Consider the following 27647-nt stretch of genomic DNA (forward strand, 5'->3'; position numbering starts at 1 on the left):
TCTCTCTCTCTCTCTGTCTCTCTCTCTCTCTCTGTCTTTCTCTCCCACATCCCTGAAGTTCATTTCTTTGTTATGGCTTCCTCATAGAGCTCATTTTCTACGTGAAGGCTTTCCTAACCCTCTGGACTACTAGTGATTTCCCTCCCACAACAACAAAATTTAACTACTTTGTGTATATTTTTATTTAACTTTATATTTATGTTATATATGCATATGTGTGTTTGTATATACTTAATTTTTCCATTAGAATGGAAGCTCCTAGTGAATAGGTGTTGGTTTTTTTTGTACTTGTGTACATCCTCAGCACCTAGCACGGTATTGGTACAAAGTAGATGCTTAATGAATATTCATTTATTGATTTTTTAAATAAGAGAATCTGTTGGACTTATTCAGAAATCCTGCCAGTTTGATATGTATCATATATCAAATCTGTGAACCCAGAACAACCATGAATGAGCCACTAGAAAAGGACTCTAGAAAGAAGACACTAAACAGATATTTTTTATTTCTCTAAAGGCCCATTCATTCTAGCTTCAGTATTATTCATCCTGATGTTTTAGTTATAAAAATTGTAGGATAAAATCTTAAATTAATTTTGGGGTCCATTTGAATTAATTAAATTGAGTCCTTAAAATTTTTAATAAAGGTCAGAGAATTGGACTTTTACTTGAAGTATTGCCAAATTGTATTGGTTAGATTACATTTTTCATATGTATATGCATGATTTTCATGATTTCATTTAGGGCTTAAATAGAAATGGTGATTAAATGGAGTTTCATAAAACTTTACAAATTATACTGTCTCACATATTTAAGGCTCCCAACTTGTAGAAAGCGAGATAAATTTTGTCATGGATGTTTTGAAAAAAAAAAAATCTTGGATGTATATGTATGTATGTACCATATACTCTTAAAACTACTTCCCTTAACTGCCTCTTTTTGAGAACTCCATTTTATCTGGAACTGACTTGAATAATACGTAGTGTCCTCCTTTTTACATGAACAAATATAGTAAAATATTACAAATATAGGCCTTGATGATTTAAAATTTTAGATTTTCAGAAATTAATTATATTTTGCTATGAAATATGTTTTCAGATTTACTTTGAACAAATTTATTTTGATATTCTAAGCAGTGAAACCACCCTTTTACACATTCTGAACAATCTCGGAGACTGGCCATCACATCCTCTTGTCAAATTGAGAATTTAATGTAATTTTTTTTTTAAATTAAGAAAGTAATTCTTTTGACTGCTAAGGAAACTAAGACAGAATTTAACTGTCAGTTTTATAACCACAATTTATTGAGTATTATACTATTGTAATATTTGAACTTAATTTGAGGTATCATTTAAAACACCTCTGAGTTTATGTTTTTAATCTCACAGTGCTGGATTTGAAGTTTGAAAACTAGGATTCAAATCCTTTTGCGTACTGTTTATGTGACTTTGGAAAAATCACTTCCCCTCTGTAGACCCAAGTTTACTTGTCCATAAAGTAAAGGAATTAGAATAATTCACCTCTTAAATTTCAAATCATGTGATCCTATGATTACTTAAAACCATAAGTAATCTTGGGCAAATCTGTTACGTATTCTGGGTGTATGGTTGTTGGGTTGTTTTTTTTTTTAATCTGTAAAATGGAAATAACACTTTTCTACTATTTCCACTGCCAGCCTCACAGGGATGTTGCGAAGAGTAAATGAAATAAAGTATTTTGTAAAGAATGGAATAGGATTATTCTATAAAATAGAGGTGGTTAAATATTTGGTTTCATAGGCTACATAGAAATTCAAATGGAATATGAATCAGTAAAATTGGTATAAAGTAGGTACTTTAAGTATAGGTATTTTCAGTAAGTTCACATGACATTTTTCAATGTTTTGGAAATATATATGTAAATTTTAAAAGTGTATGTAGTTACAGCTCTTTCAGGAGGAATAAAATATGAGCTTAAAGGAAAGTCACAGTATGTATACAGTTAAGATTATTAGTTGTAATTTTACATAAGAACTGGATAGATATAGTTCTTTGAATAGAAAGGTGATGTTTAAGATAATGTCTGACTATTTTCTTCTCATCACCAGAGACTCAGATGTTTTAAGAAAAAATCTAGTGCTACATTTCTTGCAAACAGATCTGTGATCTCATCTAGTATCACTCTGTTTTGCCCTTGACCACAGTTTGGTCTCTTGTGTAGCATATCATTTCTCCCTTAATTTTCCATCTTCTCTGCCAAACCAATCTTTCACAGAAGTTAGGTGTTACTGGGTGTTACTGAAAATATTATTTTTTCCCTAAAATAACTTTTCTCTTTAGGTGACAAACAGCATGTTTGGTGCTTCAAGAAAGAAGTTTGTAGAGGGGGTCGACAGTGACTACCATGATGAAAACATGTACTACAGCCAGTCTTCGATGTTTCCACATCGGTCAGAAAAAGATGTAAGTTGATAAGTTCTATTGGTTTTTGCTTATTAAAGTTCAAAGTCTTTGCAGATTATCTAGCAAAGAATTTATATCTATTTTGTAATTTCAGAACTCTTTCATATTTTTGGTTTTCTAAATGAATCAACATGTATATTGACAAATTCTGTTTCATAGTAGAAAATAATGCAACCATATTTACAAAATATGTTGTTATTGTGCACTGAAATGTATTTATTAGAGCTTATGTTTAGAAGCTCATTCAGAGTATGTTTCTCTAGAAAATTTAAAGGTTCACCTAGAAGACAGTGAATTCCTGGCTACCTCTCCAGAATAGGGCGCTGCTTCTCTTCTGTTCCCCAATGTACTGGTTCAACATGAGTACTAGGTTTCCTTCTTCCTCCCTCCTCCCACTTCACTTCCCTTCCCTTTTTTTTTACTATCAGTTAGCAATCTCTTACCCTTTGAGATTCATACCATCTAACTTTATCTTTTGGTCCTATGCCTTGTCATCATCATCTATGGGACTCTAATTCATTCTCATTCCTTTGTACTTAGCTCAGTGTCTTCCTTTCTACTGCAAGTCTTGATTTCATTTATACTTGATAAACTTCAGTAAACATGATCTTGTACCCCTGAATCAACCCAAAAGTATTTTTAGAAAGCACGTAATATGCCAGGTGATAGGCTACATGTGAAGGATTCCAAGACAGAAAATAAAAGTCTTTGCTTTGCTTTCAAGGAGTTTACATCCTGTCTGGGGGAGACAAAACACATAGACAGACAGCAGACAGACAGACAGACAGACAGACAGACACACACACACACACACACACACACACACACACACACACACACTGACCAGACCTGTGATTTTGTGACAATTGGGAGTTTCTAATGAAGACCTAGCTATGCAGTTGAGTCCCCTTTAATGAAATTTAGAGTACAGAGTTGTTTTCCTGAGTCATTGAGAGAGTAAATAACTTATTCCTCATCGTGTCCTACAGCTATACAGTCAGAGGTGGGACTTGAAACCACTTCTCGGACCAGAGGCTAGTTCCATCCACTACTCAGTGATGCTTCTCAATATCAAAGTACATACTGAGTAAATATACCATATATATATTTTTTAATACAAGATGTTAAATATAAAGTATTTAGGGAGGAAGGATACTAGCATTTGGGGAAGATGTCAGAAAGATCTTTGTATAGAAGATGATTGTTGAGGTATGACTTGAAGGAAAGTAAGGAATTCTGAGAAGTAGAGATGAGGAGCAAGGGCATTCCAGATATATGGAACAAGAGATAAGAGTATTATGTGTGTGGAGAGGCCAATTTGTTTAGTCTGTGAAGGGGAGCAATGTATAATGATACTATAGAGATAGTTTCAGGGTAGACTGTGAAAGCTTTTCATTAACGTTAACTCAATTGAGTGAAGAGAGTAGGTTGATGTGGTCAGTGATGCTTTTAAGGAGAATGACTTTGGCAGCTCTGTAGAGCACTGGTGTCAAACTCAGATAGAACCAGCTCCCTGCAAGCTGCATATTGACCTAGAAAACCTCAACTTAACATTATCTGTGTTGTATTTTTATTTATGTTAAATATTTTCCAATTGCATTTTAATCTAGTTCTGTCTGCATTTGGAGTTTGACACCTAGTATAGAGAGGATGGATTGAAGTGGGGAGAAGAAAGATTAGGAGACCATTGAAGTAGCATAGGCAAGAGGCAACAAAGGCCTCATCTAAGTTGGTGACTGTGTGATTAGAAAGAAGAGGTTGGATTTGAGAAATGTGGCTGTAGAAAGAAGATGTGGCATCTGATTAGATATGTGGGGTGAAAAAAAATTAGGATTTTTGGCGTTCAGTAGAGGGCCATCTTTGGAGTTCTGTTTAGGATGTTTTGGACTTTGAGTTATCTCTGGAATGTTTTTTGAAATTCTGAATAGACATTTGATGATACAGGACTGAAGTTCTGAGAAATTCTAAGCCTGGATCTGTAGGTCTTGGAGATATCTGCATAGAGATCATAATCAAAACATGGGAGCTGAAGAGAAAGAATGTAAAGAGAGAAGACTGCCCACAACCAAGGCTCCAGAAAGACCCATGTTTAGAAACGAAGAAGACTGAAAGGGAGCAGGAAGATAGGTAGGATGAGAACTAGGAGACAAGAAAAGGCATTGTTTAATAAAGGCCTTAATTTTTCTCAGTAAAATAGGAGTCAGCGTCTTTAGCTGCAATGGATATGGTTGGGCAAGGGTATGGGAAATTTGAAGAGAATGAATTTTTAAAAAAAATTTATTTAATATTTTATTTTTCCTCAGTTATATGTAAAAACAATTTTTAGCATTCTTTTAAAATATTTTTGAGTTCTAAACTCTCTCCCTTTCTCCCTCCCCTCATTGAGAAGGTAAGCAATTCGATACGGGTTATCCATGAGTAGTCATGCAAAACATTTCCATATTAGTCATGTTGTGAAAGAAAACTTAGACCAAAAAAACCCAAACCAAACAAAAACAAAACCTCAAGAAAAATAAAGTGAAAAAGGGTATGTTTCAGTCTGTATTCAGACGCCGTCAGTTCTTTCTTTGGGGATGGATAGCGTTTTTCATCATAAGTCCTTCAAAGTTGTCTTGGATCATTGTATCGCTGGCTAAGTCCTCCATAGCTGATTATCTTACAATATTGCTGTTGCTTTGTACACAGTGCATTTCACTTTGCATCATCTCATATAAATGTGTCCAGATTTTTCTGAGAATTTCCTGCTCATGATTTCTCATAGCAAAATAGTATTCCAACATAGTCACATACCATAATCTGTTAAGCCATTCCCCAGTTGATGGGCATCCCCTCAACTTCCAATTCTTTGCCACCAGAAAAGAGCTTTTATAAATATTTTTCATATCTAGATGCTTTTCCTTTTTGTTTTTTCTTTACATCTCTTTTCTGATAAAGACCTAGTAGTGGCGTGCCCTTTGAGCATAGTTCCACATTGCTCTGCAGAATGATTGAATCAGTTCACAACTCCACCACTGGTACCTTAACGTCTCATTTTTCCCATATCCCTTCCAACACTTGTCATTTTTCTTTTTTGTCCTGTTAGCCAATTAAATAGGTATGAAGTAGTACCTCAGAATTGTTTTAATTTGTGATTCTCCAATCAGTAATGATGTAGAGCATTTTTCATATGGTTATAGATAGCTTTGATTACTTCATCTGAAAGTTGCTTGTATCTTTTGTTTATTTATCATATAGGGAATGTCTCTTATAAATTTGACTCAGTTCTCTATATATTTGAGAAATGAAGCCTTTATCAGAGAAACTTGCTTCACAATTTTTTCAGTTGCTGTTGCTGACTCTTTCCTACCATTCTATCCTTCCTACCTCACTTATTCTCTTATCTCTCTTTTTTCACTGTGTCTCTCCTCAAAAATGTTTTGCTTCTGACTACCCCCTGTCTCAGTCTGCCTTCTTCACCCACCTTCCCTTACTCCCTTCCCCTCCTATTTTCTTGTAGGGTAAGATAGATTTCTATACCCTCAGTATACCCTCAAAATATATACATATTTATATACATATTATATATATGTATATATGTGTGTGTGTGTGTGTGTGTGTGTGTGTATATATATATATATATATATATATATATATATATATGAGGAGAGAGTGTTCATGTTATTCCTTCTATGAACCATTCTGGTGAGAATAAGGTTCACTCACTCCCACTCACCTTCCTACTCTTCCCCTCTACAGTAAAAGCATTTTCTGGCTTCTTTTATGTGAGATAATTTGCCTCATTCCACCTCTTTCTTTCTCCTGATGCATTCCTTTGTCACCCTTAATTTAATTTAACTTTTTTAGATATCATCCCTTCATATTTGGCTCAGAGCTGTGCCCTCTGTGTGTATATACTTCTAACTGCCCTAATAATGAGATAGTTCTTTTGAGTTACAGGTATCATCTTCCCATGTAAGAATATAAACAGTTTAATCTTAATAAGTCCCTTATGATTTCACTTTTCTTGTTTACCTTTTCATGCTTCTCTTGAGTCTTGCATTTAAAAGTCAGATTTTCTATTCAACTCTGATCTTTTCATCAAGAATGCTTGACATTCCTCTATGTCCATTTTTTCCCCCTTGAAGGAAAATACTCAGTTTTGCTGGGTAGGTGATTCTTGGTTCTAATCCTAGCTCCTTTGCCCTCTGGAATATCATGTTTCAAGCTCTCCAGTCCTTTAATGTAGAAGTTGCTAAATCTTTTGTTATCCTGACTGTGGTTCTACTATACTTGAATTGTTTCTTTCTGACTGCAATATTTTCTCCTTGATCAGGGAGCTCTGGAATTTGGCCATGATATTCCTGACAGTTTTCATTTGGGGATCTCTTTCAGGAGATGATTGATGGATTCTTTCCATTTCTATTATATCTCCTGGATCTGTTTTCCAGGTCAATTGTTTTTCCAGTGAGATATTTCACATTGTCTTCTATTTTTTCATTCTTTTGATTCTCTTTTATTGTTTCTTGATTTCTCATAAAGTCATTAGCTTCCATTTTCTCCATTCTAATTTTTTTTTAAACGCAATTGGGGTTAAGTAACTTGCCCAAGGTTACACGACCATTTTTTTTTTTGTGTGGGTGTTAAGTATCTGAGGCCAGAACTGATCCCGGGTCCTCCTGACTTTGGGGTCAACGCTCTTACTCACTGCACCACCTAGCGCCCCATTCTAATTCTTAAGAAATTATTTTCTTCCGTGAGGTTTTGCATCTCCTTTTCCATTTGGCCAGTTATGCTTTTTAAGGAGCTTTTTTTACTTCAGTGAATTTTTATGCCTCTTTTTCCATTTGGCCAGTGCTTCTTTTTAAAGTATTCTCCTTATTGACTTTTTTGTACCTCTTTTACCATTTGCCCAAGCTGTTGACTCATTTTTCATGATTTTCTAGTTCACTTTCATTTTTCTTCCCAATTTTTCTTCTACCTCTCTTACTTGATTTTCAGAATCCTAGCTCTTCCATGGCCTGACAGTAGTTCACATTTTTCTTGGAGGTTTCGGATGTAGGAGCTTTGATTTTGTTGTCTTTTTCTGAGTGTGTGTTTTGATCTTCCTTGTCAGCTGAATAACTTTCTATGGTCAGAAATTTTTTTTCTGTTGTTTGCCTATTTTCCTAGGCTTTTTCTTGACTTTTAACTCTTTGTTAAAGTATCGCTCTGTTTCTAGGGTCCCAAGCTTCGGGGGTTTTGTGTAGCCATTTTCAGAGATCTTTCTAGGCCCCTATGAGTTTTCAGTTCTCCCAGGGTGGCATGATGTGAGGAGAGGTGTGTTTGCTACTCTCCTGGCCTGTGTGCCGGTCTGTGAGACACCACAAGCGCACTTTGCTGTCCTGGAGCTATGACCAGGGACTCTGCTCCACGGCGGCTGCAAGCTCTGGCATGCTAGTGGTCCTCCTTGCCCTGGGACTGCCGCCCAGGCCTGGGAACCAGAATCTGAGTATGGGCCAAACAGTAGAGTCCTGCCCTCTCCGTCTGTGGGCTGAGCGCTCTGGGAGCGGAACACTGCTGATGCACTGATTCCCAGGCCTGCAGCCTGCGCTACATGATTGTGCCTCATTACTTACCCAGCTGTAACAGATCTTTCCTGCTGACCTAAATTGTCTTTGGCTTCACACTTATTTCACCCTGTCTTTTTATGGGTTCTGCTGCTCCAATTTGTTTTATGGCATTAATTAAAGGTGTTTGGAAGGGTTTGGGGGAGAGCTCAGGCAAGTTGCTGCCTTTTCTCCACCATCTTGGCTGTACCTCTCAAAGAGAAAGTTTTTAATAGCTTCTCTGGGGAATGAGTTAAAGCATAAGTTAGAGAGTCACAAAATCATTGCTTTTGCAGCAAGGGCCCAGTTGAGCTTGGATATTTGTAGCGCACTAAATTCATCATGGTTGTGTGATTTCCTTCTGCTCCATTCAGGAGCATGTGAATAGCTCCAAATTAAGTAGATGGTGGGATAATTCAGGATTTGAGTTTGAAATGGTTGAGTAGTGGTATTTGAGGGTAGATGAGAATAAAGAGATGGATTATTTAACTGTAGGGTTTAGCTATAATGAAGTCAACAATAGGTGATGACATTGAGATGTGGAGGGAAGAAGAATAGGTTTAGAAAGGGTATGGCATAGGAAGAGGTAACTTTTTAGATAAGAGGAATGTCAGAATTTTTTATCTAGGAGGTAAAGCCTCCTAGATTTGACTATGGGTAGATTCCACTATGGGTAATGGTGAGATCTAGGATGTTACCTATTTTTTGTGTAGCTGAGGTAGATGGTAAAAAGTATGTTATGGAATTTGAGGGGATTAAGGAACTTCAAGGTAAGGGTGTTTTAGGAAGAATCTACATGAATGTTTTAAGTGCTGTAGGTTAAGGCAGGAGTTAGAGAAGAGAGACAGTAAATCAAGTACTGAACTCCTTGAGAACAATAATGAACTAAGGACAATTGGTGTGACAGAGGGGAAAAATCTGTTGGAGAAGACAAAATGGAATGAGATCACTTGTTATAATGTAACAGGGTTTGCTTTGGGAAGGGTTAAAGCCACCTCTTCCTGTGATACATCGGTAAAGGAGGAGACAGTGGTAGAAGGCATCAGAGTAATGTGAGTTGAAGAGGAAGAAGAGAGTAAAAGAGGGATCTAACTCTCATTGAATGGCCTAAATGTTTTCAGTAAAATATGAAGCAAGATTCTCAGCTCAGAGGATGAGGGGTAAAAATCATGGGAGATTTAAAGAGGAATAGAAAAATTTGGAAAATCATTTTGGACAGTGAGGTAATGAATTAATTAAGGAGTTGAAAAATGATTGCATTATGGCAGTGAGGGCCCAGAATTGTCCCAGAATGAAAATTTCCATAGGATAGTAGAACAGAGTAGGCTGGGTTGGATGAGACATGGATAGAGTAGGGTCAAGGAAAATGTGTAGATGAGAGGAGTTTTGAATTAGAGATAACTGGCTCTTGGTGACTAATGACTGATACAAGGGTAGGGAGAATAATAGGTGGTGGAAATTTGCTAGCTCTAGTATCAATAGTACTATTAATTAGAGTTTATTAATTAGCAGATGAATAATAATATTTAGTCTATGTGAAGTGGTGTTGCCAAACAAAGACCAGGAACAGTGAACCTTTTCCTCTCCGTTTCCATTGATCTAGGTTTTCAGGGCAGAGTCAGAGGGCCTTTGGGTTGGATAAGGTGGAGTTGGGATCCTGCCATCTACCTGTTTCTCCTAAATCAAGAGTGACTTGACCTTGGTCATCCCCTTCTTCTTGGGGCATGGAGTTTGGGTTTGTGTAGAGCACAGTCTTCCTCATTCATGATGTTCTTAAAACTCTCATTACTTCCATCTCCATACCTGTTCAGCCACATTTGAATGGTCACAGTTTTAATCTCATCACCTGTAACAATTCTACTTCCTACTAACATTGCTACAAAATTCTTCTCTCCAGCCCTAATCTCTTGTCTTTCAGTCTTCCCCTCTAATCCACTTCTCCTAAACCCCTTGTTTGTTCTTACTTTGACTTCTGGTCCCTCTCTCTTGTTGCCCTTGATGAGCTCTCCCCTTATTTATTCTCTTCATAGTCTTGCCCCTATAGTTGACCACCTCAGCCATGCATAATCCTACCTTTCAAAGCCTCAGTGCTGAAGACTCTTTTAGAGAAAGCCACACAGCTATGCCAGCTGACCAGTTTATGTTAGTTAGGCCTTCATTGCCACAGTATTCTTCTTCTTTGATGACTGGTTCTTTATCACAGCTTGTATGATGTCTGTTACAATACTCTTCTCTCCTTGAATATTCTATTCGCTTCCTCTTCTACCCTGAACTCCATTTTCCTCCATATTTCACACCCTAACACCCCTGTCATCCTACAGTCTGCTTTTTTTTCAGCCTCTTATTAAGAGGTGACCCAATTTTTCCAACCTGTGCTTCTCTAGTCTCTTCTGGAAACTTACAATTCTCTCTATTGTCATCCTTAATCTGTTTGTCTTCAGTGATTTCTTCATGACATTTATCCTCTCCATCTTTACAAAAAGTCTTCACTTGATTTTTCCATTGCCTCATGCTACCATCTTACATTTCTTCTCCCTTTCTTTGTCAGACTTCCAGAAATGGTCCTCCCCTACACTAACTCCCTTCATATTCTCATCTTCCTCTTCTGGATTACTTGCAGTTGGACTCACAGCCCCCCTGCTCAGTTAAAACTGCTGTCTCCACAGTTTTCAGCACCACCTAAATGCCAAATCCCAGTGGTCTTTTATAAGTCCTTATTCTTTAATCTCTGTAGACGTTGACACTGTTGATGACCCTCTGACTTCTGTGAGGAAACACAGCTAGTAAATGTCTGAGGCTGGATTTGAGCTCAGGTCTTCCTGATGCCAGGCTAGGTATTCTGTCTACTCTGCCCCCCTAGCTGCCCCACAAGCCACACACACCTAGAGGAAGCAATAAGAAGCCTGCCTCTAGTTGGGAGGCAGGCTTCCTAGTTAGGCTGCCTTACAATCTCTGCCCACCCTTTCATCCTCCACACAGCTAACAGAATTTTCATTTCAATTCAGTAAATATTTATTAAGTGCCTACTATGTGCCAAGCACTTTACTAAGCCCTGGGGAAGGGCTGCTCTTGATGTGCTCACTTCCCACCCTCCTCCCACGCCCTCCCGGTCACCGTGGGCAGGCTGTCTCCCATTGCTTTGTTTTTGTACGTGTGTTTCTCAAGTTTGGAATGTACTCCTTTATATCTACCTCTCCAAATAGCTGTCTTCCTTTCAATTGTCAGTACTCTCTTTGTAAAATTTGTCTGCACTTTGCATTACTTACCTTTGTACTTGTATTCTTCCTGTAGAACGTCATTGAGAGCAGGAACTTTTTTCTTTCTCTCTATAGGGAAGTCCAGGGAAATCTTCAATCAGGTAGTCTTCAGACTACTAAGACCAATTTTCTCATCATACCCCACAGTGTGTCATTTTCATCCTACCTCTTGATCTGGAAATAACCTGTAAGAATCTCTTCATATTACAGGATTTCGGAATTGGCCAGGAATCTCAGATCTTCTAATCTAACCTTTAAATAAACAGCAGTCCCCTCCATAACATACTAACAAATAGTTTTCAGACCTTTGCTTGAAGACCTTTGGTCACTGGAAATCCACTTCCTCCTTAGGTACTCTTTTCTCCTTTTAGACAGCTCTTACTGTTTTGAAGTTTTTCTGTATGTCTGACTTAAGTATTTCTCTTTAAATTGTGAACCCATTGCTCCTACTTATATCCTCTTGGACCAAGAAGAATGGGTCTGTTCCCTCCCTTTTAAAAAAAAATATAATTAGAGAACTGACATAGTCTCCCAGAGCCTGAGCATCGCCTGTGCCATCAGTAGATATCTACTTTGGGGTGGTTGTTATTTTTCTAGGCATGGTAGGATGAGTCAGTCCCTGAGATCCCTTCCTGATTTTAGATTTTCCAGTCTTCATATGGCATGATCTTAAGTTCCTTCACCTTTCTGGCTTTGAGCTCCTTTTCTTGGGAGGTGTTGACTGCAGCCTTCTGTCTCCTTGCACGGTCCTCCAGAGAAAATGGATTACATTCCCTGAAATGACTCTGACAGGCCCCAGTCAGGTCAGAGATTGTGCCTTAGATGCCCTTCAAGGATTTAAAGACCTAAGCCCCCTGTCACTGAGTCTGTCTTGTCTCTTGCTATGGCTCCAAATGCTAAAAGGTGTTCATTGCCTGACCTTCAGCTTACTATTCCAGAACTAAACACAATATTTCAGATTTAATCTGATCAGGCTCTTTTTTCCCCCTTGATCAGGACACTGTATGTACCTCTTGTAATGCAATATAAAATCACATTAGCTTTTTTGACTATTGTAAGGCACTGCTGGCTTATTCAGTTTATAGTTCACTAAAACCCCTAAATCTTTTTCAGAAAAATCCTATCTATCCATATAACTCTTGCCTGAAGCTGATTTTTTGAACCCAAGGGTAGAACCTGGTATTTATGCCAGTTAGTTGATCTCTTCAGTATAAAGTTTTAGAGTTGCCTAATCTGCATTGATACTGGGAGTTTCTTCACCAGAGAGGGCTTATTCCCTGAGTATGCCTGCCCCCAGTGAAATCCAACCAAGTCAGGCCAAGAAAACATTTCACCTCACCAAATTTGGCTCAGTGTTCTAGCCTCTCAAGATCTTTTTTTAAGTCCTGATTTTGTCAGCTAATACATTGTCTATTTCTCTCAGCTTTTTGTCATCTAAAAATTTGAAAAGTATTTCGTCTGTATTGAGATAAGGGCCTATATTAGGAGAGCATTTTTTATGGTGTCAGGTAAAGTTTTTACACTAAATATTCTTTTTTAAATTATGTTTCTTTGTCGCAAACAGTAGTTCAGTCAGAAGGGGGTGGGTGGAAAATTACTGTTATGTAAAGAAAAAGGGCATTATTAATATGTTGTGTAAACATATATTTGCAGGGGAAAAAGGAATGAATCTGGAATAAAGGCATAGACCTATATACTAGTCATTATGAAAATGTTTAAACACAGCTTCCCAGAGTCCTCTATTGGAGACCTCATCATGATTTGTTTAATTGTATTATTGTCAAGCCTGCATCTATCCTATATAGTTTTTCACTAGAATATCAAAGGACATTTCGTGGAATGCGCGGCTCCGTTTTAGGTTAACCGTAACAACTTGTGGTAGAATTTAACATGAAAGGCTGTAGAGGAACCCAGTTTTCATTTCAGCATATCTAAGTGAGCATCAGAATGAGCAGTGACTGGTGACCATAGAGATAGATAGCAGTAAGCTTCTGTCTTTAGTTTTAAGCCTACTTTATAAGAAATCCAGAAGACTGTTGGCACTCAGAGGATATGTTAGAGCACCTGCAATGTGGGGAGGCATTCTGAGCAGGGAAATGTCAAGGAAGCAGAAGCCAGTGCGGGCTCCTGTAATCAAGGTCTAAGCCCTGGCATGTTGGGAGTAGCAGCAGGGAAAGCCAGTCCCCAATAGGTCACTCAGCTCAGTGCTGGAAGGGGCCAGACAGCACACATCTTGAAGCATTTAGATCCACAGCAGGAGATGAGGTAGGCCCAATGATAGAAGGCTCAGGTCTTGAAATCCTTGAAGGATGCCTAAGGTACAAGCTCTCACCTGATTGGAGTCTGTCAGAGCCATAGCAGGAAATGCAGTATACTCCCCCTTGAGGATTGTGTAAGGAGAAAGAGATAGAGAAAGCTGCAATCATCACCTGCCTTGGTACTGAGAGATGGGGCTAAAAGCCAGGTACTAAGTCAGAGGAAGGTAGAGCCCGATTCCAGAACTTAAATGACACCAGTATCCTGACCACAGAATTGACAGAACAAAACATAGGCTGCTTACTCATTCCAAGAAAGCAAGACCTCACCCAAAGGCCTAATTCATAAACTGTCTGGACATAAACATAAAACATAATGAAGTAAAACTATGTATTAAGAGACATCCAAGAGATTAATACAGAAGAAGAGATTAACTCCACAACAAGTACAAGTGGAATCCCAGAGAAAATAATGGCCTGGCCACAAGGACTCTAAGAGTACCTGGGAAAATTCAAACAAGAGATTTTTTAAAAATGAAATTATAGCTGTTGAGGAAAAAATAGGAAAGAGAATAAAAATCTTAGAAGCTAGAAAACCATATAAAACAAACAGTCCCAAATGGTTTCAAGGAGATATTAGAACAGTGAGAATGTTGAAAAAAATAGAAGATAGCAAGGTATCTTCTGTTGAAAAACAACTTATCTGGAAAACAGGTCAAGAGGAAATAACGGAGGGAAAAAAGAATATGTTAGTGCAGAAATGAGGAAGAAGAAAGTGGTACTTATTTTTTCTCATAATTTGGGTAAGCACGAAAAATATACAAACATAGACGAATAGGGTGTGGAGAATCAAGTGTCTCTTACCTGAATCAGAAAAAGCAAAATTGAAAACATTACAAAGTTTGGTGCAGAAGTATATTAAACTGAGCAGGGAAACAGGCATGGTGGGGTTGGGACAAGAAAAAAGAAGAGAATTTAAGAAGGATATTAGAATTTGGAGGGAATCAGGGGTATGCTGGTAAATGTTTAACAATTAGATCTCTGAAAAATAAATACACATTATATATATGACACATTTAATCTGCACCAGCATCATTTTCATAAGTCTAGACAACCAAGAAAAACAATAAATCAAGCTTTGATTTGTAGTGTTTGGCAGTTTTGAGGTACTTACACTGAAAATTTAACAATCAACTCTAAAACCAGTTCATGCTAGCTCCAGCACACCCCTGGAGAGAATGAAGCTTCAGTTTCAGAGGATAGATCATATAGAGTTGATTAAAAGGAAAAAAAAAATGTGTTTGTGTAAGAATTAGTGGTCCTAGTCTGAACTGGATGAAGAAAGGAGTCGGGGGGGGGGGGGGGGGGGAAGGCGGCGAGGTAGCACAGCAAGTAAGAGCACCAGCTCCAGTGTCGGGATGACCTGGATCAAATCCTGGCTCAGATACTTAGCACCACACCCAGAAATAACTGGCTGTGTAACCTTGAGCAAGTTACTTAACCCCGATTGCTTAAAAAAAAAAAAAAGAAAGAAAGGAGTGGGGAACAGACTACTTCAATTAAAAATGGCTAGTATTGATCACTTTCCTTCTCTTTCACTGCCTCCTTTTTCGTAAAGAGAATAGGATCAAAGGAGAGGGATAAGTATAAGAGGATAGAATAGAGAGAAATACAAAAATAATTATAACTGAGACTATTATAAAGAAAAACAACTTTTAAATAGTTAAGAACCTTGATTAATGAAATTACTGAGCCTGGCTCAAGACTGATGCTGAGTAATAGCAGAGAGAGGATGGTCTAAGGTTGCAAAATAGATAAACATTTTCAGACATGTGCATTTGTTTTGCTTGACTATTCATATAAGGGGACAAGGGAGGGCTTTTGTTTTTGGAGGAACTGAGAGAGTGCAAGAGAGGGAGTAATAGTGGTGACCAAAGGAGAAAGGAAAAATGCACCAGTGAAACCTCTAATCAATGTACAGAAGAAGAGAGCAGAATGGACTTCAGAAGGGTAACAGTAAACCTTTGATACTATTGGGGTAAACTTGATATGTACTTAAGAAATAAATTAGATAATATAATCCTCCTTTTTTGTTCTTTGTATATGGACATGTCCAGTTTTTAATGTGTTTTTTTTTAAATGGTAGTAAACCATATCTATAGAATTCCGTTGTTCTACCAGTCTTTGAAACCCTATGAGAATGGGAAAAGAAGTTAGTCTGGCGTGACGTGTTTTGATGGATTTCCATGCTGGCTTTTTGTAATTATCACTTTGCTTTTCTACATGTTCACCAAGAAAGGGATGTTAGGCTCATTACTTAATTCTTCAGAGAATGTTTTCCTTTCATTTTTTAAAAAAAATCAAATATTAGCCATTCTCCAATCTTGCGATATGTCTGCTATTCTCTACAGTTACTGATAGAGGCTCAGCATTCATAGCTGGCATTTTTTCCTAGTATCTTAATATGTTATTTGTCTGGGTCTCCAAGCAAAGGCGTTTCTTTCTCTCATCATTTTGTCCATTCCATATCACTAACTCAACTCTCCTCTCCTCTCTGTTTATTGACTAAACTTCTTTATGAAGTTGTCTACACTAGGTTCCTTCACTTACTCTCCTCCCACATGCTTCCATCCCTCTGAAGTCTGGTTTCTAAATTCAGCATGTCCAGAACAGGACATATTATCTTTCTCCCAAAACCCTTCCCTCTTTGAAACTTTCCTATTATTTGTGAGTGCGCCACTGTCCTCCCAGTTATTGAGGTCAGCAACCTCAGTGTCACATTCATCTCGTCACTCACACTTAGGCCACCTATCCAGTCAAATCTTACCATTTGTCCCTTCACAACATCTCATATACATCCCCTTTTCTTCACTCATGTAGCCAATGTCCTAGTATTAGTCTTTGCCACCTCTTTCCTGGACTGTTGTAGTAATCTTCTAATTGATCTCCCTTCCTCAGGTATCTCCCCACTCTAATCCAACCCCCATCTGTATGATGTTCCTAAAGTGCAAGTGTGACCATGTTACTCCCCTATTCAATAAACTACATTGACTTCCTGTTACCTCAAGTATTAAATTTAAAATCCTTTGTCACTTAGAGCCCTTTACAACCTTACACCTTGCTGCTGTTCTAGTCTTTTTACAATTTGCTCCCCTCCATGTACTCAGTTTTCAAGCAGTTTCTTGTTCCTCATACATAACACTCCCAGTTCCCAACTATGGCTTTGCATTTTCCCTCTTCCATTCTTGGAATGTTCCCCCCTCCTCACCTTCACCTGGCTTCCCTCAATTCCTTCAAGTCTCAGCTCAAATCTTGCCTTCTGTAGGAAGCCTTTCTCAGCCTCCCAGCTTCTCAGGTCTTCTCTTTGGAATTACCTTCCACTTTCACTATCTATATCTTTAGCTAATGCCTTCCATTTCCAATTACATTCCTCTCCTCTCTACCTTTTGTATGCACCTGGTTATTAGCATTTCTACCCCATCGGAGTGTGAGTTCCTTGAGGGAAGGCACCACATTTTCGCCTTTCTTTGTATCCTTGGTGCTTTACATGGTGCCTAGCATAAAGTAAGTGCTTACTGAATAATCACTGACTGTTGACCGAAGGGAAAAGGGCACATTTTCCTCACTCTTTTTAGAGGCTCAGGCTTGGTCACTATCAGTATACAATATTCTGTTTCATTCTTCTTTACTTTCACAATGTAGTTGTAGTTGTGCGTATTGTTTTTCTGGTTCTGTTTTCTTCACCCTTCATCAGATCAGATTTGGTTCAGCTAAGTCTTTTCATACTTCTCTGAATTCTTCATATGCACTTTTTATGTCCAAGTAGTATTAAATTATATTTGTCCTTTCCTAAGTAGTTGGTTATCTCCTTAGTATCCTATTCTTTGTTAGTACAGAAAGTATTGCTTTCAATATTTTTGTATATGTCGACCCTTTCCCCTATAATTGAAATCTTTGGAATATATGCTTTTAAGAGTTGATATAGCCATTTATTGCCACTTTTTAAAGCCTAATTCCAAATTGCTTTTCAGAGTGGTTGGGCAAATAGCTCCACTAACAGCCTGTGTATTATTAATGGACCTGTCTGCTGAAGCTCCTTCAACACCAGCTACTTCTATATTCTATTATTTCTGCTCTACCAATTCTTTCAGTTAACCTTTTGAGATTTCTCCCCCAAATCTGGCATCCTTGCAAGACTATTCCCAATTTTACTTTTTTTTTTTTTTAAAATCACAAGCTCAAAGATGAAATAGTCATTTTCCCCCAGGGATCCCATAACATGCAACCCAGCCATTAGGTCTTCCTTGATGGTGAGAATTTGATTTGAAATACAATTGTTTATGACTTTGATTGTCTCCCTTTTCTTTTCCACAAACAATATATATTGCACATTATTCTTATTGATTTTCAAAGTACTTAACTATCCTATATCATATGCTTAAAATAGACTATTCCTTCATTCCATATTTATGAGTCTTTATTTCTCTTCATTGTTAGCATTCTGATCTCAGGAAATAGTGGCTTCATTACCTGTCCTGTGTTGCGGATACTACATTCGGATTTTTACAAGTAATACATTAAATATGCTATTCCTTTTGAATTTCATTCAGATGCCATATGATATTTTGGTGAGAAATCAGCAAATTCCATTATCAGGGGACTTTTATATATAACTTATTTCATCCTGAAATGCTTAGAGACTATTTTAGGCTAGCATAGTTTTCTATTATCATACTTTTCCTCCTGGGTTATTGATAATTTTAGTTATTGACCATTGTTAGTCAACTAAGCAGTTGATAGAGAAATGATCATATGATATGTGAACTAAATTAAAATTGCATTACCATTTACCATGCATGTAAGCATGCATCTTATAATCAGAAATTATTTGCACATATGAATTTGGAAAGTTTTTCTAAATAGCTTATTTTAGACATAAAATTCCAAATATATAAATTAGGTTTTTTAGTGGTTTAATGCAAATTAATAGGTCACTACCTGCTTTATTTTAATTTGCAAGGCAAGCATGGACAAAACATGAGAACTGGAATAAAGGAGTGAGTTAATATATCCAAAATATCAGGATATGATCACAAATAGTGTGTCTGTACACACATTTATATCTATAGCTATGTTTTTAAAGCTAAAGACTTGTTCAATCAGAACACTTTCTTTTTTTTTAATTCCTTTTTTTTTTTTTGAGGGAGTTGGGGTTAAGTGATTTTCCCAAAGTCACATGGCTAGTTGTGTGTGTGTGTGTGTGTGGGTGTGTGTGTGTGTGTGTGTGTGTGTGTGTGTGTGTGTGTGTGTGCGAACTCAGGTCCTCCTGACTACAGGGCCGGCGCTCTACTCACTAAGCCACCTAGCTGCCCCCAATCAGACCACTTTCAAGAGAAATAATAGATTTTCTTATTCAGCACATTCAAAGATGTACAATAAAATATAAATTTTTAATAGTGATTTAAAGATGTATATAAAATATATACACTAATATGTATAATATATATAATATATATGTATAAGGATTACATAAAATATAAAATCCTTGGTTACATTTTGAAAATAATTTAAAAAACATGCAGCTTTTCTTAGGGAAAATGTGATAATTTTAAATTTTAAAATTTGCTTTATCAAATTAGTTACAAAGGTTTGTAAATTAATGTGTTTTTTTTTGTTTTTTTTTCAAATGCTTTATTAACTTCTGATTCACATCATTCATTTTTGCAAGATTTTGAGTTACAAATTTTCTCCCCGTTTTTCTCCTACCCAGTGCCAAAAATAGCAGTCCCATAGGATATCCCTTCCTCCAATCTGCTCTTTCCCATATTTTCTCCCATACCCCTTTCAACTTTTCCAGTGAATCTCTATGCCCCAGTGCCTATATCTCTTATTTCCCAATAACATGTAAAATAGTATTAATAATAGTGTGTGTGTATATATATACACACTATTTGGTTTTAAAACTTTGAATTCCAGATTCATTCCCTTCCTCCCTTGTCACCCACTCTTACTGGGAAGATAAGCAGTTCAGTATAGGTTGTACATGTGTGGCTAATGCAAAATAATAACATAGTAGATATATTGTAAAAGACTGACTATATTTCCCTCCCCATACCCACCTCTCACTTGTTCTATTCTCTACTTTGATCCCATCCCTTTTCAAAAGTGGGTGCTTCCAACTTCCCTCCCCCCCCAGCCTGCTCTCCCTTCCATCATCCCCCCTCTCATCCCCTTCCCTCCACTCTCCTATAGGGTGAGATACCCTATTTAGTGTGTATTTCATTCCCTCCCTGAGCCAAATTCAATGGGAATAAGGTTGACCCATTCCCTTTTGCCTTCCTATTCTTCCCCTCCATTGTGACCATTTTCCCTTGCCTCTTCTATATGAGATAGTTTACCCCATTCTGTCTTTCCCCATATCCTCTTATTATATTCCCCTCTCATCTCTTAATTTCACCTTTTAAGTATCATCCCTTCCTGTTAAATTGGTCCTGTGCCCTCTGTCTATGTATATTTCTAAACATATGCCCATAAACTCTCATATATAGACGTATATATATATATATATATATATATATATATATATATATATATATATTTCTGTTCCCTTCAACTACTGAGAAAGGTTTCATAAGTTACAATTATTGTTTTTCCATGTAGGAATGTTAATAGTTCAACTTCGATAAGTTCCTTATGATTTCTTTTCCCTGTTTACCTTCTCATGCTTCTCTTGCTTCTTGTATCTCAATGTCAAATTTTCTATTCAACTCTGTTTTTTTCAACAAGAATGCTTGAAAGTATTTTATTCCACCTTATTCCACCGAATGACCATATTTTTCCCTGAAACATGATACTCAGTTTTGCTGGGTAGGTGACGCTTGGTTTTAATCCCAGCTACTTTGACCTCCGGAATATCATATTCCAAGCCCTTCTATCCCTCAGTGTAGAAGCTGCCAGATCCTGCGTTATCCTGATTGTGTTTCCACAATATTCAAATTGTTTCTTCCTGGCTGCTTGTAATATTCTCTCCTTGATCTGGGAATTCCAGAAGCTGGCTATAATATTCCTAGGAGTTTTCTTTTTGGGATCTTTTTCAGGAGGTGATCGGTAGATTCTTTCAACCTCTATTTTGCCCTCTGATTCTAAAACATCATGGCAGTTTTCTTTGAGAACTTCCTGGAGGATGATTTCTAGGTTCTTACTTTGATCATGGCTTTCAGGTAGTCCAATAATTTTTAAATGATTTCTTCTGGATCTATTTTCCAGGTCAGTGGTTTTTCCCATGAGATATTTCACATTGCCTTCTATTCTTTCATTTGTTTGGATCTGTTTAACAGAATCTTGATTTCTCATAAAGTCATTAGCTTCCATTTGCTCCAATCTAATTCTGAAGCAATGATTCTCCTCATTGAGCTTTTGAGATTCTTTTCCCATCTGGCAAATTCGGCTTTTTAAGGCATTTTTCTCCTCATTGCCTTTTTGAGCCTCTTTTGCCATTTGAGTTAGTCTATTTTTTAAGCTGTGATTTTCCTCAGTCAGGCTATTGACTCTCATTTTGTAATTTTCTTGCATTGTTCTCATTTCTCTTCCCAATTTTTCCTCTACTTCTCTTATCTGCTTCTTCTTTTTTTTTTTTTTAAGCAATCAGGGTTAAGTAACTTGCTCAAGGTTACACGGCCAGTTATTTCTGGGTGTGGTGCTGAGTGTCTGAGCCCGGGATTCGATCTCCAGGTCATCCCAACACTGGAGCCGGTGCTCTTACTTGCTGAGCCACCTGGCTGCCCCTAAGCAATTGGGGTTAAGTAACTTGCTCAAGGTTACAAGGCCAGGTGTTTCTGGGTGGGTACTAAGTGTCTGAGCCTGGGATTCGATCTCCAGGTCGTTCTGACACTGAAGCCGGTGCTCTTACTCGCTCTTATCTGCTTCTTAAGGCCCTCTGTGGCCTGTAACCAGCTTGTATTTTCCTTTGAAGCTTTTGGTGCAGGAGTTCTGACATCACCTTCTTCCTTCTGTTCCATGCTTAGCTCCTTTTTGTCCCCAAAAAAGGAGTCTAATGTTGGAATCTTCTGTTTCCTTTGCCTGGTCATGTCGCCCCTCAGTCACTTGACCCCTGGGCTTTTTGCCACAGTAGGACTCTGCCACCAGACAGGGGAACTTTTGTCCCAAACACTGGGGTTGTCTCAGCTGCCGGAGGTATTATTTGGGTGTCCTCTCTGAGGCCTCCACATGCTCTGGCAAGCTGGATACACACCCCAGGACCTCCACCCTAGACTGCAATCCAGATCCAAGAAGTTTAAAGCAAGAGCAATTACGCCTCAGACTGGTGCTTGGTCCCCCTACACTCTGCAGGCCAGGAGCTGAAGCTGCCACATGGTGCTGACTGTCTGTGGTGGAGGCTCAGCGGCTTCTCACCCCAGGGGCAAAAGCCAGGCACTCCCACTCACTGGGTCCCAAAGTCCAGACTGCACTGACCTCTCACTTTGTCCTTCGCATCTATGTGTTGATAAATCTGGAAATGGCCACAGCTGCTGCTGATCTGGAGTCCCTCTGGGGCAGCTGGTCAGGCTTGCCCTGGGGCTAAAGCCTAGGTTTGGGGCTGGGCTGGCCTCTGACAGCATTGTGCTGGATTCCTGCAGGCCTGCCGGGCTGTCCTCAGCAGGAGGTTAGCTTATCTGGGTCATTTTGTGGTTTCTGCTGCTCCCAAGTTTGTTTAGAGTCCCCTTTTTACATGGATTGGGGAAGGTAGAAGCCTGAGCCCCAGGGTGGTCCTGCTTCTCTTCTGCCATCATGACTCTGCCCCCAGGTTTGTGAACTGTTGACTAAATCATAAGGCTGGTATGGATTAATTGCAGAATTTTTAAAATCTCATTACTTATTGTTAGGTTAAAATTAATGGCTGAAAAGTAGCAATATGGTTAAATCTCTAGAGAGATGAATCTTTTTGCATTTAAGTGTCATTTTTTATTATTGACTTTACTAGGTCTCTACATGCATTTCAGGTGTGATAGCTTTTGAGTTGGCAGCTCTCAAACTGCTTTTTGTCCATGAAAACAGTATTATTGTTTGCCATGAGAAGCAATGTGGTAACTGTGGAAAGAGCACTCTTTGTATGTTTGGAGCTAAAGGAATTGCATTCCAGGTCTGTCTCTGCTACATTATATGTGTGACCTTGGAAATGTCATTTAACCTCTCCAGGCTTCAAGTTTCTTTGTTTGCAAAATGAGTGATTTGGATTAAAAGGCTTCTGAAAGTCCTTAGATGAAGAAGGCACTGCAGCTCAGGGGAGTAAAGGGCTTTGACCAGAGGTGTCTTCCCTGCCTTGGAAATGGTACAGTTTGAATGTGAACCCAGGTGATTTGACTTCAAATCCCATGCTTATTACATTGTACCATCTGTACACCCAGTATATTTGTCAGTGATCAAGCTTTTGAAGGCGCTACTGCTGAAAGAATAGCCTAACTACTTTCTTTGAACCTAATTTCTAGAATAAGCTACTGCAGACTGCTTGTGGGGTAGGTAGCTCAATAAACATTGTTTGGAATTGTTTGTGAAATAATTCTTCTTAACAGTTTGTGCTTATCAGATTACTAATGAAAAGTTAAGAGAGCAGGTGAATAAGTTCCATTGGCCTCTCTTGTAAGTTCTGCATTCATCCTCAAGTACCCTTGTTCCTTGGCAGAATTTCTTTTTACTGCTTTGGAGAATACTAATTCTTTAATTATGATACATATACTATTTAAAGCTTTTTTTCATCATTTAAAATAATACAAAGTTGTAAGTGGTCTTGCCTTTCCTTGTGTTGATTCCTTTCTAAAATTTCATTGTCCTCAAAAAAGTGAAATCAGCTGAAAAACAAAATTAAAAGGTTCCAGTAATACTCGCAGGAGACAAGTTACTGGAATGATTATATTAAGGAACGGTCTATATTTTCATCATTTTTATTTGAATAATAGAATGAATTTCATCATCAAATTTCTCAATTTTGAGAAATCTTTAGAAGATTTTTATTATCTGTCCCTTACTCTTGTACATAATTTCTTTGTTTACCAGGTTCTTTGGGCATTTTGAGGGTTTTCAAGTATAGGCATTTGTGAATACCAAACTCCCATTAGGTAGTTCCTACCCTTAACCCTCATAAAACAAACCAACAACATGGTCTGAATAGAGTGTAATAGTCACTGGACTCTTGAGTTAGGAGACCTGGGTTCTAGGAAAGGAGCTTTTTTATCTAGTTGTGCAACTGTGCCCTTTTAACCTTTATGGTCTCAAGTTCATTATTAAAAATAAAGTGTTAGGGGGTAACTGCTAAGGAAGGCCCTTGGCTTCCAAGTTACCAGTCTACACGGCTTACTCTCCGGAGCTTGTGATTCCTGGGCATATATTGAAGAAAATTGAAAAACACTTTTTTAAAAAATAAAGTTCAATTTAGCAAACATGTATAAGGATCATAGATATATGATGTGATGAGACCTTAGAGACTATCAAGTTGAATCTCAAAATTAGGGTTAGGGTTGTTTATTATTTTATACAGGTACTACAGAACAAGCTTACCTATCATTTTATAGATGAAGAACTTGAGGATCCGGAGAGATTAGATGACTCACCTAGGTTCACATAGCTACTAAGTGTCGGAGGCACTTGGATCTTCACATTAGCACCAGTGCTGCCCACTGTTCAGCTGCCTTTAAGGGACCTAGCATGTATAAGATGGTGTGATAAGTGCCAGCAATAGCAAAGATAAAATGAGATACAAATGCTGTCTTTGAGGACTTTATAATCTATTTGGGGTGAGGTAGAATAACTGTGATCCAAAATAGTATGGATAGGTCAAAGATGAAACATGCTAGACAAAGCATGTAAAGGAGGGAGACGTGACTTTCAGATGAAAACTTTCTGACGATGGTAACACCAAAGTTGGACCTGAAAGTAGGGGACAGATTTTCACAGGTGGGGAATGGAGAGGAGTCCATTATAAGTGTGAGTCAAGAAAAGGACATAGGGGATCATATGAAAGCAGAAAGTAGCAATCTACTATGCCCAAAACTTACAGTGTATTATTAAGAGTAATATGAAACAAGATTGGCAAAGTAAGTTGGAGCCAGATGTTTAAAATTTGCTCACTACCGAATCTTCTTTGCCATTACTGTCTCTTCAGTTGCACTGATTAATTGAATCAAGGCACCTGAGAATAGGGAATTTTTTGATAACTAATATTTTAGTATTTCCCTCAAACTTCTACAGTGTATGTAGCTCTGAAGTAAAAAGTAACATTTTGATGAAAAAGTCACTTCTTTATATTAATCATATATAACTATTGTAACATAAATATGAGTGACATAATTATCTCATTCATAAAATATCAAGCCCTTGCGTTAAATTTTTTTCTCCCCCTGTATACTTCTTTCCCTTTCTAGTGTGTTTGTTACTTGCTTATGTTATTTTCCATGGTTTCTTACTCTTTTTAAGGCAATTTTCGCTTATAAGTTGGATTTTATTTTAGTAATGGAATTGACATAGAATTTATAGACATTTACATAATTGTCATGAGAGATTATCTAGGCTACCACATTGACTAAGTTTATTGGCATAAATAGAACTTTTATTTTTAAAGGTGATGCAATAGCTTTGTACCCATAATGCTTATGGGCAGGAACTTTTACATTTAACTGTAGCCTTCTTGCTCTGGTTTAGTTGTGTTTTTTGTTTACCAAAGATTTGGTAGGGCAAAACCATTATCTCTAAGTAGTATTTCTCATATTTGGAAATGTTCAGCTGTGAAGTGGTTGAGCTATCCCCTCTGCAACTGTTAGAAAATATTAAGTGGAGTTTGGCAGTGCTAGCTGTGAACATTCCATTCCTAAGGGAAATGAGGGGGAAAGATGGTCAGTGTATAGACTGCAGGTAACCTCAGGTTTATAGATTTCATCCTTTAGCGTTAACATACACTTTTTGAAATCTAACACTTCTTTGAAAACAACTTTGTTCTATAATTTCTCAAGCTAAAAATGTTTATAAATTTGATATGCAGACAGAATGAAATGTACATTAGATAGGTAACCATGATCTATGATTTTATGCAAAAATATATTTTAAAGATGCTTCTTTAAAATGGTTGGTGTGTGTCTGTAATTTTTGCTGTTGGGGAAGCAGAAGCTGATGGATCATTTGAGCTTTGATCTTCTGAGCTGCATTGGGGCTAAAGCTTATTGAATATCTGTACTAAGTTGGCACCAATATGGTGAGACCTTTGAGTGAGGGGCCACTAGAGTGCCTAAATGGGGGTAAACCCAGATTGGAAACAGAAATTTGGAGGAGGAATACCAAATTTTTGGCTGTGTTCATCTGGGATATGTTTTTAGAAAGGGTGGCAATTGTGGGTAGAATTGCAAGTTGCTTGTAGGGCATTTGAGGTGGAACAAATGTCCTGAGCAAAGAAAAGGGGTGGGGGGGCGGAGCCTAAGTACTATCATTTCAGTGTTTGATACATTTGGACCGCCCCCTTGCTCCATTAATGCTTTATGTTTATCTACCTTAGTGTCGTATCCAGCATAGAATCAGCTTTTAGCTCACTGTATTTTGCACAAAGAATAAACTTAATAGTATAACTTTATATAATTTGTTGAATTGAATTAAATTGAATTGAAAAGTATAGGTGCTGTCAGTGTTTGCTGTAATCAGCTATTCTGTTCTTTTTTTGTAATTCTTTGAAATTTGGACTTGGTATTTTGAAATAATGTATCATTAAATGTCAAATAATTTTTTAATGTCGTTTAGTTAAATCCCGGATTCTTTTTCTCAGTTTTCTCACAAAATTTTGGCTTTGGGGTAAAATTTTCTTATATGTGTTAATTAAATTGATTGGTTTAGATTGATTTTGTAGAAGATGAGTGTTCCTCAAAGAAGCATGTCTCTTGAAAAGCAATGAGTAGATAAAAAGTATTTACCTCTTTTTTAATGGTTTGGATCTGAGATTTTTAGAAGTAAATCCTAAAAGAACCCAAATTTCCATATATGTAATTATTCATTCTTAATACTTTGACCACTTTCCTCCTAATATGAATACCATAAATACTTTGAAAGTTGTGTTTGAAATATGGGTATAATTGATTAATAAAAGGGAAAAGTAGTAATTGATTAAAAGAAACTTTTCTGTCATTACTAAATAATGATTAAGTGAACTTGTAAGTCTATAAAACAGTCTAGCTAGATACTTTTTCATGTATTTATAATCTTTAAATATCATGGATGTTACGCTTCTGTATTTTTTGAAGAACTTTATTAATTGGATTTATAGCTTCATGAGGATATGTTTAAAAATGTGTATTCAGTATGATGTAATATTTTAGTAAAACTTAAAATTCCATACTTGTAGAAAACTAATTTCATTTTCGCAGTTTGACTTTATTTACTTATTATGTACCTAAGAAATGTCCAATTTAATAGATTTTGAAAATTGTTTATATTTTATGCTTACATTTTATTTTCTTCATATCTTATGAGCACTTTGAGAGCTATAAGAATGAATTACACATGTAGTAGCATATAAAACATTTGTAACATTACTAAAATCTAAGTTCATTGAGTGCTGTGTGTAGCTCTTTATGCTCTAATATAATTAATTTGTTTCTAGATGCTGGCATCACCATCAACATCAGGTCAGCTGTCTCAGTTTGGGGCAAGTTTATACGGGCAACAAAGTAAGAATTTGCATTTATTTCGGGGTTCCCTTTTTAATAAAGAAAGAGCTATCTATATGTGCATTAATGGGGAATTTCAAAAGAGTAGGCATTTTCAGTCTTTTTATATGCATTCTTATGCAACCTCATTAATTCATAATTTGCTCATTTAGAATGTGTTATAATTTGCACATGGACCAGATTGAATTTTTACCATTGCAATAGCTTTGAAAAAAAATTCCTAAGAAAAATTAGTATGACCAACTTTGCCAGGATATTACTTAAGATAATTTAAAGGGTTCAGGTATTTTAAGAGTATCCAATTTCATACTAAAAATAATGTTACTTATAAAAATAGTATTTCATATTTTATCTAACTTTAATACAGCCTTAACTAGATGAAAATAACACTTCTCTTTAGCACAACTCCATATTAGTTGCCATAGTATTACTCT

The 27647-nt window shown here is 37.2% G+C and overlaps 1 protein-coding gene across 2 annotated transcripts in view; it reads left to right on the top strand.

Moving 5' to 3' along the window:
* The first annotated feature begins 2285 nt into the window (after positions 1–2285).
* Positions 2286–27647, top strand: part of CNOT2 (CCR4-NOT transcription complex subunit 2) — a 67988-nt gene continuing 42626 nt past the window's right edge. The window contains exons 1-2 of one of the 2 annotated variants that reach the window (XM_069081922.1): positions 2286–2440; positions 27147–27213. In XM_069081922.1, coding sequence (XP_068938023.1) covers positions 2330–2440; positions 27147–27213 — 178 coding nt within the window. In that variant the 5' untranslated portion in view covers positions 2286–2329. The remainder of the gene's footprint in view (positions 2441–27146; positions 27214–27647) is intronic. The other variant, XM_069081924.1, reaches the window with a different exon arrangement.

This window comes from Petaurus breviceps, unplaced genomic scaffold (assembly GCF_028583685.1).
Source record: "Petaurus breviceps papuanus isolate PSGF00001 unplaced genomic scaffold, PetGlider_PUasm1.0 156, whole genome shotgun sequence".
Taxonomy (NCBI): Eukaryota; Metazoa; Chordata; class Mammalia; order Diprotodontia; family Petauridae; genus Petaurus; species Petaurus breviceps.